The sequence below is a fragment of the Mauremys mutica genome, chromosome 2 (assembly GCF_020497125.1).
Source record: "Mauremys mutica isolate MM-2020 ecotype Southern chromosome 2, ASM2049712v1, whole genome shotgun sequence".
In the NCBI taxonomy this organism is placed as follows: domain Eukaryota; kingdom Metazoa; phylum Chordata; order Testudines; family Geoemydidae; genus Mauremys; species Mauremys mutica.
Genome location: NC_059073.1, coordinates 265,440,811 through 265,454,879, shown reverse-complemented (window position 1 = coordinate 265,454,879; position 14,069 = coordinate 265,440,811). Strand labels below are relative to the sequence as shown.

Below are 14,069 nucleotides of genomic sequence, written 5' to 3'. Positions count from 1 at the left end.
GTATTATTCTCAAGTCACTGCTTTACTTAATAAAGTTAGCCCTTGAACAGAAAAGGGCTATTTGTGAGCAGACAGACATTTCCATTTATCTGAATTTTTCCTAGTTTCTTCCCCAGTAAAATGTGTTAGGGTCACAAGTCACATGGCATTTTTACGGCTCCCTAATTGATTAAGTAACTTGTGATCAGGATTGAAGAAGCCAGTGGTGTTTTAAATCTCTTAGGTAGAATAGCTAAAGGAGTAGGAAATTTAACCATTTCCCTTGTTAGAAAGCACAGGTGTTGCCCGAGGCAACATTCCTAGGGTAATTAGGCTTAGATGGCATTTATTGGCTAGTTGCAAAGTTTAGGTTTACTTTTTTCTCATCACATTCAAATAACTGTTTGGGTGGCTCTAGGCACAAAGATTGCCATCACATGCTTATCTGGATTGTTTAACTGCATGAGATAGGACATGGGGAACACTGTCTCACTCTTGCCCGCCCCCATAGGATCTCATCCGAAATAAGATGTACTGTGCCCTGTGCAGATATTCTAGCACATAAGCTTAAAATTCACTAAGTATTTATATAAGGAAACTTGTGACCTGGATATTTGCTAAAGATGAACAGAAAAAGGCTGCAAACACAACCAAAAAAAGTTCTTTTGTAAATTTAAGCAAGTTCTTTTCCTGTACTAAGTATTCATCTAGCTCTACTAATTTCTTTTGGAAGTTTTGAATTTCAGCTTCTGTCTGACCTTTTTGAAGTTAGGTAAACAAAACTGAACTCCGCAGGCAATGATTTAACAAAATGACTTGTATAAACGAGCATCTAATTTCTGTATCATTCTCCTCCCTTATTAATACAGCCTCCACAGGGAGGTGAAAACTAATTTACAAGACCTGTGTGCCTATTAGTTTCAACTGTGCCTTGCATTTGTCTATATTAAGTTTTGTTACCCAATGTGCATACACACACACACTTTCCTTACCTACCTTTTGGAAGCACTGCTAAAAGATTAGCATCGATGTCCTTTGTGCTATTAGCAAGTTCCTCTTTATCCTCAAATGAAAATTCTTTCTGAAAACTGAAAACAATATCTGGTTTACTGAGCTGTGAACACTTCAGCTACAGATCAAATTAAGCCAAGATATACAGAGATTTACTTCATGATACCTTAACATACAGATACAAAGAAGCGTATTTGCCATGATTTCAGGAGACACAGAAACAAGGCCAGACAGACTCCCATTAATGGGACAATTAATGGAAGCAGTACAGTAAACAAAATCAATGTAAGTGCTACAATAGGTTTAACGTAATATAAGTAGTACACCTCTAAAAGAGTAAAGAAACTGAAACCAAAGCCAGGCTTTGGCAAGTGTACGGTGCTTGATTTATATGATTATTTTTATTACAAATATTTGAACTGTAAAAGTGATAAACAAAGGAAACAGTATTTTTCAATTCACGTCATACAAGTACTGTAGTGCAATCTCTTTATTGTAAAAGTGCAATTTACAAATGTAGATTTTTTTTAAACACAAATGCACTCAAAAACAAAAAGTAAAAATTTAAAGCCTACAAGTCCACTCAGGCCTACTTCTCGTTCAGCCAATCGCTAAGACAAACAAGTTTGTTTACATTTATGGGAGATAATGCTGAGCACTTCTTATTTACAATGTCACCAGAAAGTGAGAACAGGCACTCGCATGGGACTTTTGTAGCCGGCATTGCAAGGTATCTATGTGCCAGATATGCAAAATATTTGTATGCCCCTTCATGCTTCAGCCACTATTCCAGAGGACATGCTTCCATGCAGATGACGCTCATTAAAAAAATAATGTGTTAATTAAATTTGTGACTGAACTCCTTGGGGAAGAATTGTATGTCTCCGGCTCTATTTTACCAGCATTCTGCCATATATTTCATGTTGTAGTTGTCTCAGATGACGATTCAGCACATGTTCATTTTAAGAACACTTTCGCTGCAGATTTGACAAAACGCAATGAAGGTACCAATGTGAGATTTCTAAAGACAGCTATAGCACTCGACCCAAGGTTTAAGAATCTGAAGGCCTTCCAAAATCTGAGAGGGACAAGGTGCAGAGCACGCTTTCAGAAGTCTTAAAAGTGCAACACTCCAATGCGGAAACTACAGAACCTGAACCACCAAAAAAGAAAATCGACCTTCTGCCGGTGACATTTGACTCAGATGATGAAAATGAACATGCATCAGTCCGCACTGCTCTGGATTGTTATCGAGCAGAACCAGTCATCAGCATGGATGCATGTCCTCTGGAATGATGGTTGAAGCATGAAGAGACATATGAATCTTTAGCGCATCTGGCATTAGGGTGATCAGACAGCAAGTGTGAAAAATCAAGACAGGGGTTGGGCCTTATATAGGTCCATTACTTCAGTGATGGAGGGGGTTCTTACATCACTGTACTAACTCCACCTCTCTGAGAAGAGGCAGCTGGGTCGACAGAAGATCTTGCGGTGTCTACACTGTGGTTTAGGTTGGCTTAATTACATCGCACATGGCCAAGCCACAGAAGACTCGGAGAAGAAAGTCAGGAGAAGATGCCAGGGCTAGGCCTGGCCATTCCTGAGGCAAGGAAGTGATCATGAGATATGTGCACGAGAGGCAAAGTCTCCCACATGCCACAGCTAGGCATGAGGGCTTGCCTAAAAGTGAGGATGAAATTACTATATGTGCTGGCTGGAAAAGTTGCATTAACTGCTAATGAAAGCTAATAAGTTGAATGCTCAGATTCCCATTATCTTGTTGATAACAGAAATCTGTACCTCAGCATGGAGTAAAACAATTTAATGCCTCAAAAAACATACTGTGGCCATCAGCAAACGGGGTAAGTCTGGCTTTCATTTTAAGCTGCCAGAGGCTAAGAAAAGCTCACTGCATATTTCCATGTATCCAGTGTTGACAAACTCTTCTGATTTTATTGTGAGTCTTATGATGTGCCATTTTCTTTAAGCCACAGATCCTAGCATTGTTTGATTACAAGAGAATCCCAGCTTTCATTTAAAAAGTTCATAGCCCTCATGACTGTGGGGAAAACCTTGAAAATGTGAATAATATTGGCTCAAAATTCATAAAGGTAAATAAACTCAAAATTAGTTATTTAAAAAATCTGATTACTTAAACTAATCTTTGGGTGTCAGCCTGACTCATGACTTTTGAATCCCTAGGTCAGTGAATCTCAACCAGGAGTACACGTACCCCTGGGGGTACACAGAATCTTCCAGGGGGTACATCAACTCATCTAGGTATTTGCCTAGTTTTAGAACAGGCTATATGAAAACACTAGCAAAGTCAGTACAAACTAAAATTTCATATAGACAATGACTTGTTTATACTGCTCTATATACCATATGTGGAAATGCAAGTACAATATTTATATTCCAATTGATTTATTTTATAATTGTATGGCAAAAATGAGAAAATAAGCAATTTTTCAGAAATAGTGTGCTGTGACACTTTTGTATTTTTACATCTGATTTTGTAAGCAAGTAGTTGTTAAGTGGGGTGTAACTTCGGGTACACAAAACAAATCAGACTCCTGAAAGGGATACAGTAGTCTAGAAAGGTTGAGAGCCACGGCCAGAGGGCTAGTAGTATCATTGACAACAGTGATTGCGCTGCCGTAGTGCATGTGAAATAACATAATACTTTGAGTTTAGTTCAATATAGACTCCTGACACTGGAAAGCATTTAAGCACATTTCAATTAAGCATGTGCTTACATCCCCCTTTGACTCAAAGGGTGTAAGCCCTTGCCTATGCCGGCCACTATGTCTTCTGTGGGTTTTCTGCTTTTCCTCAGCCCCTGTCTCAAGGCCTCAAGTTTGTTGTTGTTCTTTTAAAGGTCTTCTACATAGGACCATGTGTGCTGTAAACTGGTGTGGCAGCATGCCCGTTAGGTAGCTTCAGCTCGCATAAAGAATTTTGAGGCAGGTTTAATAGTAAGTTGCTGAGGGAGCTCTGGGAACACGTGTCCCTTTTTCATCATGCTGCCATCTGACTAGTTCAAAAACATTTACTTAATCAAATCAATGCCCCGTACTGCTTTACCCAGACAGCACGTCTATACCAACAGTAAAAGGCAAAAAGGAAGATATTGCTCTTTAAAAACAATACAATTTATCTAAAGAATGTGGCATAAAGAAATACAGTAGTCCTGAAAAAGTACAGATGTATTTACAACTTAGCACTGCGTGAGGGGCCTCTTACTGAAATCTGTGAGGGGATTTTTGGTTGTCCCTTTCCCAATTCCAGGAGAAAGGAAAATGGCCAAAGAGGACTTGGGATCCTGAAATTGACAGTCCCCAGGGCTCCACACCACTTGGGTCAGTGGGGGTGTGTGTGTGTATGTCAATGAGGGAGTCAAGAGCCCACAGCCTTCCTCAGTGTGAACTTGGGCTGCCAAGGCAGAATGATAGATAAGATAAGATAGAGCTCAAAACACAGCTAGGGAGAGAGCAGCAGCAGATTGGAGAGAGCGCGTGCTGGGGCGAGTCTCCTGCTCATACAGCAGAGTCATGTGCGCTGGTTTAGGGAAAGAGGAAGAGATGGAGGGCATCAAGTGCCAGAGCCAGAGGGGGACGTGGCCTGACAGGAGGGCAGAACGGGTCCTGGGGCAGTGCTACACCAGCAGCATCACAGCAGCGCATCCAGGTCCAGGAAGACTTTGCCGGACTCGTAAATTTGTTGTTACTGTAAAATTTATTGCATGTTAGAGACTGCTTGACCCTTACCCAAGCCATCTCCTCACAGCGCTCCCAGGGTGTTCTTTAATCACCAAAGAAACAGCTTTGGTGTAAATAAACTGTATATGTGTTTAAGTGAATGGCAGTGATTACAGGTTAAAAGGGTAACAAGGGAGTTAGGAGTATCCTGGAGTAGGGGCACCCTCATCCCCAAGCAGAGTTTAGGGTTGCCAACAGTCCCTTATTTCTTCGTCTCTGTACAGCAAAATTGGGAGTTGCTGAGTGCTGCAAAAACAGCAAGAAATCATCCTATGGAATGTAGGTGAGTACTGATTATTAATTCTTAATAATAAATAATATCGGGTGGTGGGGTGAGGGTGCTAAGAAAACAGTCCCTTATTTGTGAAATACGTTGGCAATCCTTGCCCATAGAGAGACTGAGGTAAATGTGAAGGAACCTCTGAGCTCAGTCCTCCCTGCATAGTGTGAGTCTGCTCATGCATCGCTAGGAGGGAAAGTCAAGGTGGGCAGGTACTGGATGAAGTGAGTCGAGGAGGGACTGAGATCCTTTTGTTGCTTGGTTAAGCTGGGGAACTGCATACATACAGAAATTCCCCTACTACAGTGGGACAAATCCCCCCTTATAACAACATTAAATAGAAATGTTTATTTGCAAGCTCAATTGAACTCAAAGTACTGAGATCATGGTAACTAAGAACAATGGTTTCAGTACTGCAGGTCATGAGAGGCAAAGGTTTTAATAAGATGCTGACATTTATTTCTCACTGATTTTCTCTTTTTGTAGATGGGGAAAATATTTAGAGATTCCCTCCTTTGCTCCATTAGTTATTTTCTGCTGGAAGAGCTGTTGCAGCCCCAACGTTAGCTGCTTCTGTTGGGTCACATAATCTGTGGTCTCTTGATTTATACGTAATCTAGTATTTAAAAGACATCTTTAAATTCCCTCCCCCTACTCCCACATTCTAGCAATATTCATTCTCCATTCCAAAAGCTTAAAAAGCTAAAAACGTAACTTAATATGATTAGGTGCTGATTCTGGGCAGCTGCACTAGAAACTTTCGTGTTGGAGTACTTTACTGTTAAACACTTCAGTTTTTAGTATTAAAATGATTTATGGCACAAACTCAGGATTTTTACTGTTTGCCTTTCTTGCACTTTTCTGGCTGAAACTGAAAAAGTTATTTTACCACCTTCTCTTCTGTTTTCTCCTTAACAAAGCCATTGTTAGATCTGGATTCTGCACAGGATTCAGAGAAAAAAGAAATGCATCCAACGTCCTCGGATGGAAGATGTCTTGTAATTATATTTCATGAAGCCTGATCAAGATCATGGGGTGCCACAAGCTCCTGTTTATTTCCAGACATGATAAAAAGTGTTGGAGTATTTTCCCCAGTGAAAAGTTTAATAATAAAATAATCTTCAGGAATCCACACGAATCGTGTCAAATGTGTCTGGTAGCATTTCCTAGTCTCCATATTTTAGTTTATTCCTTTAAATGCAATCACTTTTTTTGTGCGTCATAAGAGGAGAATTTAATAATCAAACTAGCTGTACTGCTCTCCTCGGACAATATTTGGGCAGGCAGTTGTTTTTAGACAACTGGGATTAACATTTGAAAAAAAAAAAAAACTTCACCTGCCACTGTAGCATGTAATGTTTGAATTAGCTGCTCCATTAACCTAGTTATATATCCAGAAGCAAAACAGCAATTTGACTCAAATCCCATCGGCAACAGTGTTCAGACATTGCTTCCTCCCATCTACTATGGGATATTTTACTTCAGGATTTAAAATTACAACAGAAATACATCATCATGAGATAGGTTTGCCACCCTACAAATTGGGCATACGGTTCTTGTTTCTCATTCTCTCCTTACATCACTTCCTCCACTTGCTCTTTGAAAGGGAAAGATTTTGATGTCACAGTTAAGTCCCTCTCCTCTAAGGTGTTCATTTTGATTTCTCCTGTCGCCCACTTTAAGGTCCTCCTATTCCCTTTCCCCCTTTTCTCTACAATGCACAAAGATTGAGGGGGCATGGAACAATAAAGGTGGAGAGAAAGAGCCAAGGAAAAAAAAAAGGTACTTTGTGTAGTAGAGTGCTGTTGAGCAAACGCTTAAATAAGTTACTCCAAAACACCTAACTAACAAGCATTTAGATACATAGTTTTTTGTCAAGTTGTTACAGGGCAAAGAATAATTTTCAAAAACGTCAGAAGCAATATAGATTGAAATGGTTATTACAGGTTATAATCTTACCATCAAGAAACTGGAAAGATAAAAGGAATTTTACAATGTTTTACCTTAATGCTCTCCTTCTTTGGAGTAGTTTTGAGGTTTTAAATCTGACTGAATTCTCTTTGTCAAAATCTACGAGAGAGGAAAAACACAGTAAAGAAGCCGTGTATTAATATTTAACATTTAAATGGCTGTATCATTATCTCAACTCTTTGATGTTGGAAATGGTAGTGTCTTAGATTCTATAGTTGAATGAGTATGTACGGCTGCATGCCTAAAATGGGTGACAACTTAAAGTCTTGAGAAAAAGTACAGAGACCATATGTTTCAATACGTTTTTAATATTCTTTGTGACAACTAAATATATATGGTTCAAGTGGTTTAAACACAGGAGACTGAGCCAGAAACTAATAAATTCTAACCCTGACTCTGGCTGCATCTTCCTCTGTGACCTTGGGCAAGTTACTTAGGCTCTTTGCCTCAGTTTCCCTGATTGTCAAATGGACATATTTACCTGCTTAACAGGGGAGGATTGAGTTTAAGGTTTATAAAGTACTTTGAAGATGAAAAGGGTTACAAAAGCATATTGTAACAAACATGGGTTGGACCCTAAGGTTATTATAAAAACTGCACATTCGCTGCAAAAATCAGATATACCAAAGTAAATGTTTGGTGCAGCAATGGATTCTGATGTCAGTGGCAAACATTAGTAAAGGTTCCCCTAGCATCTGGCAACAACCAACAACCTTCCTGAATAAACTGGGAATATGTTTAGTCATTTCCATCCTTGGGTCTTATTCACCGTGGGTGTAAAGGTGTGTTAGATACAATCCTGTTTAAACATTTATAGCTGGCAGGGTTCTAGCACAGAACCCCTAATATTGAAGGCCCATACTATGCACTAGGGAGGTAAGCAGTCAATAGTAAGGTTAGGAGACTGAGAAACAACCCGATCAGGGAAGTTATGCTAGAAACCAGCTAGCAGCTATTTAAACACAGATGAAGCTACCATGATTTGCTCCTAGTAGGGAAACAGCCTTCGGTCCCATCTGCACTGAAGTGAGTTGTCTCAGGGGACCAAGATACAGAATGGTTGTTCCGTGACATAACTGAGGGATTGTTGCATCTTGCAATGTAGACTGCTACATGACCAACACTTTAACTTGATTCAAGGACATGGTTAAAAGCTGGTATGTGCCATCTACACTGAGATGGTACTGTGGTGTAACCAGGGCCGGCTCCAGAGCCCAGCGGGGCAAGCACCCGCCTGGGGCGGCCCTTTCCCCGGGGGGCGGCAGGCTGGGCCGGCGGACCTGCCGCAGTCATGCCTGCGGGAGGTCCACCGGAGCCCCGGGAGCAGCGGACCTGCCGCAGGCATGACTGCGGAGGGGACGCTCAGCCGGCGGCTCCAGTGGACCTCCCGCAGGCATGACTGCGGACGGTTCGCCGGTCCCGCGGCTCGGCTGGACCTCCCGGAGCCGCCGGACCAGCGAACCGCCCGCAGCTGCGGGAGGTCCAGCCGAGCCGCGCGACCAGCGGACCCTCCGCAGTCATGCCCGCGGGAGGTCCGCTGCTCCCGCGGCTCGGGGGCGCCTCTCGGGCATGACTGCTTGGGGCGGCCAAATTTGTAGAGCCGCCCCTGGGTGTAACCATGTTGTGGGACAACAGGTTTGTAACCAGTACCCAACACAGCTATTTATAATCTTGATGGAACCTATGATGTAACCAAGGGATATTAGTAGAATAATGGTGTAATTAGGTTTAATGTAGCTGGTTACCAAGAGCTATATTGTCAACGGGTCTCATGTCTGTACAATCTTTAAAAATTTGCTCGCTTATTCTCTCTTCCCACGCCTCAGAGATACATAGATTTAAATGGAGACCATTTAAATAGGATTATAAAAAGGCTAGAAAATATGTAAACCAATGACCTTTTTCTAGAATACCGGAATACACTGAAACAATTCAATATTTAAAGCAATCTTGTTAACAAGTAAACAGTATTCTTCTAGTTTATATGGGCATTATCATCTTTCCTGGTTTTTGTTGGCATTTTGTTTCTCTTTCCAACTAACTACATTGAAAATAAAGCTCATTAATCATACAGCAGAGACATTTTGTAAGACCAGCTACAAAGTGTTATAAGCAAAGATTTACGAATGGTTTACTAATCATTACACTAATAATTAAAAAAAATATTCCATAAACATTTTCTAGAAAGGCCAGATTTATAATACTGTAAAAGCACAGTGGATAAAAATTCCCCACAAAAAATCCAACACAGTACGAGTTTGGTTAATCAAAACCAGGCATGCATAAAATTTATAACCATTCAAATAGTATATAACCCATCTTATACTATTTGGTACAAAAACAGCTGTCCACTACAAAAACCACATGTAGGCCACAGAAAAATTCCTCCTCATTGCAGCCAAAAAAAAGAGAGAGCAGCTTTCATCATCTGAAATTTGAAGAAGGGGGAAGGGGCAGTGGCTGGCAGAGGGGCATGACGGACTCTGTTACTCATGAAACACATTTAACATTTTAAAATTGCTGTGCCCTTTAGAGGGCAAATTCATCTGCTCCCACAAACAATTGTTTATGGTATACAGCTATATTTTATAGGTCCCCTTGCCGTGATTCATTCACATGTGGAAGACTTGTTAGAGTGTAATAAAAAGTAACTTACTGTCACAATCTACTAAACCTTAAAATTTAGTTTAAAAAAACATTGAAAGAATGGCAAAAAAGGCTCCTTTCAGGAGAACTTAACAGGTCCACAGAACAATCATGGCTCTATTTCAATGGTTAACCTAAAAACATACACAGTCCAGTATGCTAAAGAGAAATCACTGCAAATGTAACAATATTGTGTTCCCTCAACAGTGACAAGAAGATTATAAACACACTTATAATCCTATCAGAAATAATTTTAAGTATTTGTATTTACAATTCAGAGTATGTTTACTTCAGTGTTACATTATGAACTTGCTTGCAAGTTAAACCATTCAATATATTTCCACTCAATCTACAAAATAGTGGTTAAAAACAAAAGCAGTTAAAATATAAGCAGTTAGAATATTAACTTAGGAAACCTGGACAGTCCACTGTTACTCAGTACATTTAAAGGCCTTAATTCAACTGCAAGCTAAGCTAATTAGAAGATCCATCTAATCGGATTTTTGAAAAGTGACCTTTGAGGAAATTATAAAATAGACTAGATGCCAAACTGAGTACTAATTACTAAAGTACCAAATGCTTCTATGTAAGGACAAATAGTATGCATATACATTAAAAAAAGGGGAGGGGGAAGGGGAGAAATCAATTGCATTCTTCTCCATCCACTTTGAACTCTTACCTTGCTCCTCAGAGTATTTAACATTTCCCAGATAGCTGGAGATCCAAGGATTTCTGAACATGGTTGCACAAACAAAGGATTCAGCAATGAAAAACTACAATGGGAGCTAATTCTCAACCAGCCACAGCCCTAGGCCCGTCTAAGCAATACTGTGTAGAGATTTTTCATAGCACAGGACTGAAGCTGTCAGGCTATCGCGTCCCAGGGAGTACAGTAAATGCATAGCAATAGGCTGCAAAGTAGAGCAGCTCAAGCCCAGTAATCAGATTACAAGCAGAAATTAGGCACATGAATGCTAAAACAAATTGGACAATGGTGATTGGGAGCGTTATAATATTACTACTTCAAAGCTCTAGCCAAATCACAAATTATATTCTAGCAAGAAGATACTGCAGAAACCCAATAGTTTTTACAGGAAAATAAATTTCTCTCAAAAAGAGGAGTAATTCCTTCTTATCTCTAATCAGAATAAACTGCAAAGAATGCTTAAACACAAAGTAAAGCACAGCAACTGGGCTGTCAGAAGACTGACTTTTAATCATATCATTATGCTTAACATTTTGCCCATCTGATAGGCCAAAAAGGAATGTTTAAGCAGCCAAGATTTATGGGTAACATATGAACAAAATTACTGGTGGGAGAAGGGGAGTTAAGAACAGATACCGGGACACGCATTTTAATTTGAGACAGAAGGTGTAGAACTGTAAGACAATTTATCTAATAAGTGCAGCAGAGCTGCCACATTTATCTTAAAGTAGATTTTATAGGTTTTGGATTCATTGTGGACTTCAATAATGAGAATTTCAGGATCCTTTATATTCCAGTCTGGAAGCACTTCTTCTGAAGGGTGCAATAACTGTTTTACAAAGCAGGCCTGTTCAATCATCTCAGGAGTAAAATGAAGTAACCAACTGACCAAAGAGGTGTTAAAAATGGCTGAGACAAAAATTCTCTCACACAAACCCAAAACAGCCAAGGGCAATTATTGTATAACTAGTACTCTCCTTCCCCCTCCTCCGCCACTCAGAAGCACTTAAATGATTAAATACCAATGGGAGACTAAACAACAGTCAGGAGTGTTAGACTTACAAAATGTTAGTTTATGGGTGTGCAGGCATAGAGCCACTGCCTACTTAGACTGTACGTTCCTTGGGGCAGGAACTGTGATAAATTACGCACCTGTATGGTGTCCAGTACAATGGGGACCTAATCCACCATAGGGAGCTCTATACACTACCACAATACAAACATAGGAAAGACACTATTTTGGATTTAATGTTAGGAGACATCTAAGTTAACATATATGGTCCATTCAAAAGAAAGGAACATGTTAATTTCAGCCAGTTTACCAGGAAGCAGTATGTATGCCTGCCAGGTTGTTTGAAGTGGTTTGCTTTTATTTTCTTTGGTGTTTAGGAGTAATTTCTGACTCGACTGTGTGTGTGTGGGGGGGGGGGCTATCACTTCTTCCAGTTTCTTTAAACCAGGGATTCTCAAACTGGGGGTCGGGACCCCTCAGGGGGTCATGAGGTTATTACATGGGGGGTCGCAAGCTGTCAGCCTCCACTCCAAACCCTGCTTTGCCTCCAGCCTTTATAATGGTGTTAAATATATTTAAAAGTGTTTTTATTTTATAGGGGGGGGGGTCGCACTCAGAGGCTTGCTGTGTGAAAGGGGTCACCAGTATAAAAGTTTGAGAGCCACTGCTTTAAACAGCCTGTAGCATGTTTAATACAGGAGACAGGATCTGGGTTCTAGAGGTATAGCCAGACATCTCCTGGTTACCAGGTCTACTCATTGCAATTCTGGGGGGACAGTGGAGTGGGGAGGGAGGTTATGGCCATTATCTCTAAAATGGACCCACCTTCTCTGTGCTGGGCCCAAATACCTTATCCCTATAAGCTGAAGGCATCTTGTACTCCTTCACTCACCCTCTATGCAAGTCTCCTCTGGGACTTTAGCCATCATCTTGCTTGTGGTAGAGATACAATGAGCAGGAAAAAAGTATATGTAGTCTTGGAAGGACATCATAACTTCAAAACACCCCTCTATGAACTTGGTAATTTTAAATGAATTCTTACTCATGGTGTTCAAATGCTACTTATAGGATGTGTAAATAAGCCTGAGTTTCCAGAACAGCTGCCAATTCCACTGTGAAAGCAGAACTTATGACAGACACTACTGTGGGTAGGACTTCCTCTTCTAGCATTCGGGGCTGACAGTTCAAGAATGCAGGGGGTAGCTCATGAGTGTAAAGATAACTACTATGGAGGGCTCAAGGTCAGGGGAGGGAACAGATGAACTGCAACAGAGAATATCCATATCTGATTTTTCCCAATTGATCATTTGGTCTAGAGCTCAGCATCAAAGCTCTCTTCACCTGAAACTGGAATTATTCACCAGGTGCTGCTCTGTGCAGGATATCCATGAATACATCCCACTGATCTCAGCACTGAATACTACTTCTAACATAGCATTCTGTGACCCTACATTACTAGCACACCACACTCGGATAATGGGTCTGTTCCGGTCCTTCAGAATTAGTTCTGTTGGAGGCAGAGGATTAAAATACAATAGCAGTGTGGCGCCATGCAGAGACAGGAGGAATTTGGACACATACTTCAGTCTTCAAGAGTTTCTCCATCCTCTATATAATGAGCAAGTCCACCCTCCCCTCCCCCCCATACTCACAATTTGACCTGACCTCCTTTGTGGCAAAACCTAGTTTCATAGTGCCCATGGGGTCAGCACAGTGATGAGACCGCTGTTACACAAAAACCAGTCCCATGAGACGACCCATCAATCTGGCATTAAAAAACAAAACGGGGGGGGACTGTCCATGAAGAGGGAGATCTCCAAATATTTCAAGGTTGCCATTCTGTCCTTTAAAATGATCAAGTGATCAAGAGCAGAAGCGTGTCCATCTCAGTGATAGAGCAAGGTTATGTTATAGATCTGCCGTTACTTCCTTGCCCATCCCATCCCCCAGACCAATTTTTAAATGTCAGATGCCTCTAACATATGAGCACAGCTGGAAGTTAATGAAAAAATTAGGTTAAGCATACATTTCTAATCAAAACCAGACTGCCCACGAAAGATCTGTTGGCAGCTGAAGATTGTTCTGTAACTTCCCTCAGGAACTGCGGCAAAACGTCATCATTTTGTTTGGGGACCCTGATCGTTGTAATCAAAGCTGGAGCTCAGACTGCTCGTAAGCTGCTTTCAACTTACAGTACAGCTATGTCCAGGAGTCAGCCCACTCCCACCCCCAATCACGACATTTTAAAAAATATTAAATGTTGAGTTTTAGTTCTTGGGAGTTTGTTCTCAAGCCTCTCTCTGCAATCACGAGGGCTAGATGCTACATTGTAAAATGGCATCTTAGATTGTGTCACAATCACACGACTCTGGGGACCGTGGCCACATGCAACAAGAGCAAAACAAAACCACCACAAATTCAGGACAAAGTTGGCATTTTTTCCTAATGTTTCCAGAAAGAAAGAAATAAAACAACCAACCACAACACAGCTACCAGCCCCCAAAATAAAGTTATATAAAATTAAAGTATTTGTCCTGTGGTACGTTAAACAGAAAATGATTATCCACACTATGTTCAAGCAAGACTGCACACTGTTTTTTAAAATAAAATATATTGTGGGTTGATGGCATCAGTCAACCTCACATACACGTCATCATCCCCTCCCTCCATATATATTGGCAAGTGCTATTTTCATTTTTCCTTAGT

At 40.7% G+C, this 14,069-nt stretch overlaps 1 protein-coding gene across 1 annotated transcript in view; it reads right to left on the bottom strand.

Annotated features, from left to right (window-relative positions):
* SVIL (supervillin) overlaps window positions 1-13,409 on the bottom strand; it is a 97,429-nt gene extending 84,020 nt beyond the window's left edge. The window contains exons 1-4 of the mRNA XM_045005286.1: window positions 13,390-13,409; window positions 12,256-12,296; window positions 7,032-7,098; window positions 976-1,067 (exon numbers count right to left, since the gene is read on the bottom strand). Of these exons, the coding sequence (XP_044861221.1) occupies window positions 976-1,067; window positions 7,032-7,098; window positions 12,256-12,292 (196 nt within the window). The 5' untranslated portion in view covers window positions 12,293-12,296; window positions 13,390-13,409. The remainder of the gene's footprint in view (window positions 1-975; window positions 1,068-7,031; window positions 7,099-12,255; window positions 12,297-13,389) is intronic.
* Window positions 13,410-14,069: the final 660 nt, after the last annotated feature.